Raw genomic sequence first — 3,101 nt, forward strand, 5'->3', positions numbered from 1 at the left:
TTCCAAACCTTAGATACAGTATAAAAACCTCTGCTTCTGCAATGATATCAGTACAAAAACAATATCAATATCAAAAATATATCTCAGCTGATAATAAACAAACAACTGAATAATTGAGACACAGCTTATTTATGTTGGGTAAATTGGGCCAACCACACCTTCTTCCATTCTGGCTTAGACTCAGTGGGGTTTATAAGGCAAGACCTTGAGGAGTGATGTTTTTGGAAACAAAAAAAAGACAAACACTGTATTGTCTGGTCGAGGAAGAGTAAGAGCAAGGGGCCCAGGGAGAAGAGCAGGCCCAAGGAGAGGGCAAGGTAGAGGTGTAAGAATGCGTGGTGGTGGCATTCCAAGGGCTGCAAGAACAGTAGTCAGTGATGAAATTCGTGCCACTATCATTGACCATGTAATCAACCATGGTCTTTCACTAAGAGAGGCTGGTGAAAGAGTGCAGCCCAATTTGAGGCGGTCAACGGTTGCCTCCATTATACGCATCTTTCAACAAACCAACAGGTAAGTATTGCATTTTACATGGATTGTTTCTATTCTCACTTGACATGTCAATATGGTCATACAGTAATGCATATGTTGAATTTTTTGTCTTTCTAAAGAATGCAACGTCTTCCACCCTCTGGGGGAAGAGGAAAGCTCCTCAGTAATGATCAGGAGCTTGCCATTGTAGAAATGGTTACTGCAAATAATGCAATAAAACTGCGTGAAATTCAAACTAGAATTGTGGCGGACCATGAGATATTTGACAATATCGATAGAATCAGCCTCACAACCATTACGCGGACATTGTCCAAACACAGAGTGCGGATGAAGCAGCTCTACACTGTTCCCTTTGAGAGGAACAGTGAGAGGGTCAAGGAGCTACGACGACAATATGTCCAGGTATAGTGTATATTCAATCCAATGTCCAGTTCTATAAGCTTTGCACTTTGCAAGTAGGTAACCTACACAATACTAGGTTACAGTACAGTATGGTATACAGTAATAACATGACTTACATAAACTTTGTTTCAGAGAGTTATGGAATTGGAGGCCAACCAGGCCCCTCATGAATTCATATACATCGATGAGGCAGGATTCAATCTGGCCAAAAGGCGTCGACGTGGACGAAATGTAATTGGAAAAAGGGCCACAGTTGATGTGCCAGGACAGAGAGGGGCAAACATTACCATGTGTGCAGCAATTGCAAATGCAGGATTACTCCTTCACAGATGTCAGGTTGGACCCTATAATACAGAGCGCTTGCTTGCCTTTCTCAATGATCTCCACCAGCGCCTGGTTCCAGAGCAGGGTCAGGAGGGTGAAAACATGAGGACCTTTGTAATTACCTGGGACAATGTGGCTTTCCATCACTTGCAAGCAATAACAACATGGTTTGAAGTCCACCCAAGACTGGTGAGTCTCTTCCTTCCACCCTATTCACCTTTCCTCAACCCCATAGAGGAGTTCTTTTCTGCATGGAGGTGGAAGGTTTATGACCATCAGCCACATGACCAGATGTCCCTCCTTGAAGCCATGGATGCTGGCTCCAGGGACATCACAGTTGACGATTGCCAAGGGTGGATCCGACATACCGGGCGGTTTTATCCCAGGTGCATCGACTTGGCTGACATCAGATGTGATGTTGATGAAAACATGTGGCCTAACCCTGAAGATCGCAGAGATTAGATGCAAATTTTTTGCCTTTTTTTAGCCCCCCTCCCCCTCCCCCCCTTTTTATCTTGGCTTTTTGCTGTTGTTTTTTTTGTTCAGAATGCTCTTGTGTGTTTCATGGATATTTTGTTCACTGTAAGCAATACTGTAAAACTTTCTCTGTCCTATCATACCGTGTTTCTACTGTACCTCCTGTGGTAAACAGTAAAGAAACAAAAACTTGTTTGCTTTTTACTGGAATGCTTTTGAATGTGAACATTACTGTACATGTGGACATACAGTTACCAACCAAGACATTTCTGGTGTCAAAATGGTGGATTGCATGTTTCGCATGCAAATACCTGTAAAACTGAAACATAAAAGTCTATGCAGTTTTTGTAATGTCAATAATAGCCAGTATTTTGAAACCTGGTGTACTTTGATTGACTGCATGTACCTTGTGGAGTGAAAACAAGTGTTATTCTTTGACAGACTAATTTCATTTTGAGTCAGATTTATAGTGTTTTTGTACAGTTAGTGTGTGCAGAGAAAGATGTGTTCTATTTTGAAATGAAGAGTTAGTATATATTTAACAAAGTGTATTTTTGAGAAGGAAATTATCCATTTGGCCAATTGTGTTTTTGTAGGTGTGAGTCTGTGTTAAGAGTTTAGAAAAAGTATCTGAAGTATGGGTAGGCGCTTGTTAGCGATTGAAAAAAACTGTAACTGTCAGTATCAAATCAATACCATTAAGAAGATATGATTATCAGTCTGTGTCCAGATATTTTCCTGTGTGTGTGTGTGTGTGTGTGTGTGTGTGTGTGTGTGTGTGTGTGTGTATTTGAGCACTGAAAAGCTCACTCACTTCTGAATCTGTTATTTCTTCATGTGGACCTTTTCAGTGAACCCTGTTAAAATTTCACTTTTAAAATCTGGAAACAACATGGCATGCTTTTATTTCCTTTTAATCCAGGGAGCAAGGAGACATTTCACAGCACCTCGCTGTGAACAGCAAGATGAGTAGTAAGTCATCTCACTGTCTTGCATTGTAAAGACCGAACAATATTCATTCAGAACCTGCTTCGACACATAAGAGAAGTCACTCCACTGCATACTGGATTTATTCATGTAACACTCCAGCCCAGCAAAAATATCGTATGTATATGGAAAGTGTGGAACACGTTCCAGACTTGTCCCCTTATGGAATAAATAAGGCAGCTCTGCCAGTACTATGTCATCATACAAATATACTGCTTCTTACTTTTCATATTTATATTCTTTGCTGCAGGAAACTGAACTTCAGGGTGACACAGTTAATTTATTTATTCTGGTGAAACTCAGGAACTCAAGGTGAGTACGTATGTAGGAGTTTTTATTCAAAGCATCCTACATGCTGTATTATCTTGGCTCTGTAGAAACTCAGGGATATTAAACTTACATTGAAATAACATTTCTTG

At 40.5% G+C, this 3,101-nt stretch overlaps 1 protein-coding gene across 1 annotated transcript; it reads left to right on the top strand.

Moving 5' to 3' along the window:
* The first annotated feature begins 263 nt into the window (after positions 1-263).
* On the top strand, positions 264-2,246 carry LOC143413671 (uncharacterized). The gene is made up of 3 exons (XM_076877013.1): positions 264-513; positions 612-894; positions 1,027-2,246. Exons 1-3 carry the CDS (start codon positions 332-334, stop codon positions 1,678-1,680), a joined length of 1,119 nt encoding a protein of 372 aa, XP_076733128.1. The 5' UTR covers positions 264-331; the 3' UTR covers positions 1,681-2,246.
* The last annotated feature ends 855 nt before the right edge of the window (positions 2,247-3,101 follow it).

This window comes from Maylandia zebra, linkage group LG2 (genome assembly GCF_041146795.1).
Source record: "Maylandia zebra isolate NMK-2024a linkage group LG2, Mzebra_GT3a, whole genome shotgun sequence".
NCBI lineage: Eukaryota > Metazoa > Chordata > Actinopteri > Cichliformes > Cichlidae > Maylandia > Maylandia zebra.

Excerpts from the sequence above, each read along its gene's own strand:
- LOC143413671 (XM_076877013.1), top strand. The coding sequence starts at position 332 with ATGCGTGGTGGTGGCATTCCAAGGGCTGCAAGAACAGTAGTCAGTGAT. Across the intron at positions 514-611 it reads ATCTTTCAACAAACCAACAG|AATGCAACGTCTTCCACCCT; the intron begins GTAAGTATTGCA and ends GTCTTTCTAAAG. Across the intron at positions 895-1,026 it reads TACGACGACAATATGTCCAG|AGAGTTATGGAATTGGAGGC; the intron begins GTATAGTGTATA and ends ACTTTGTTTCAG.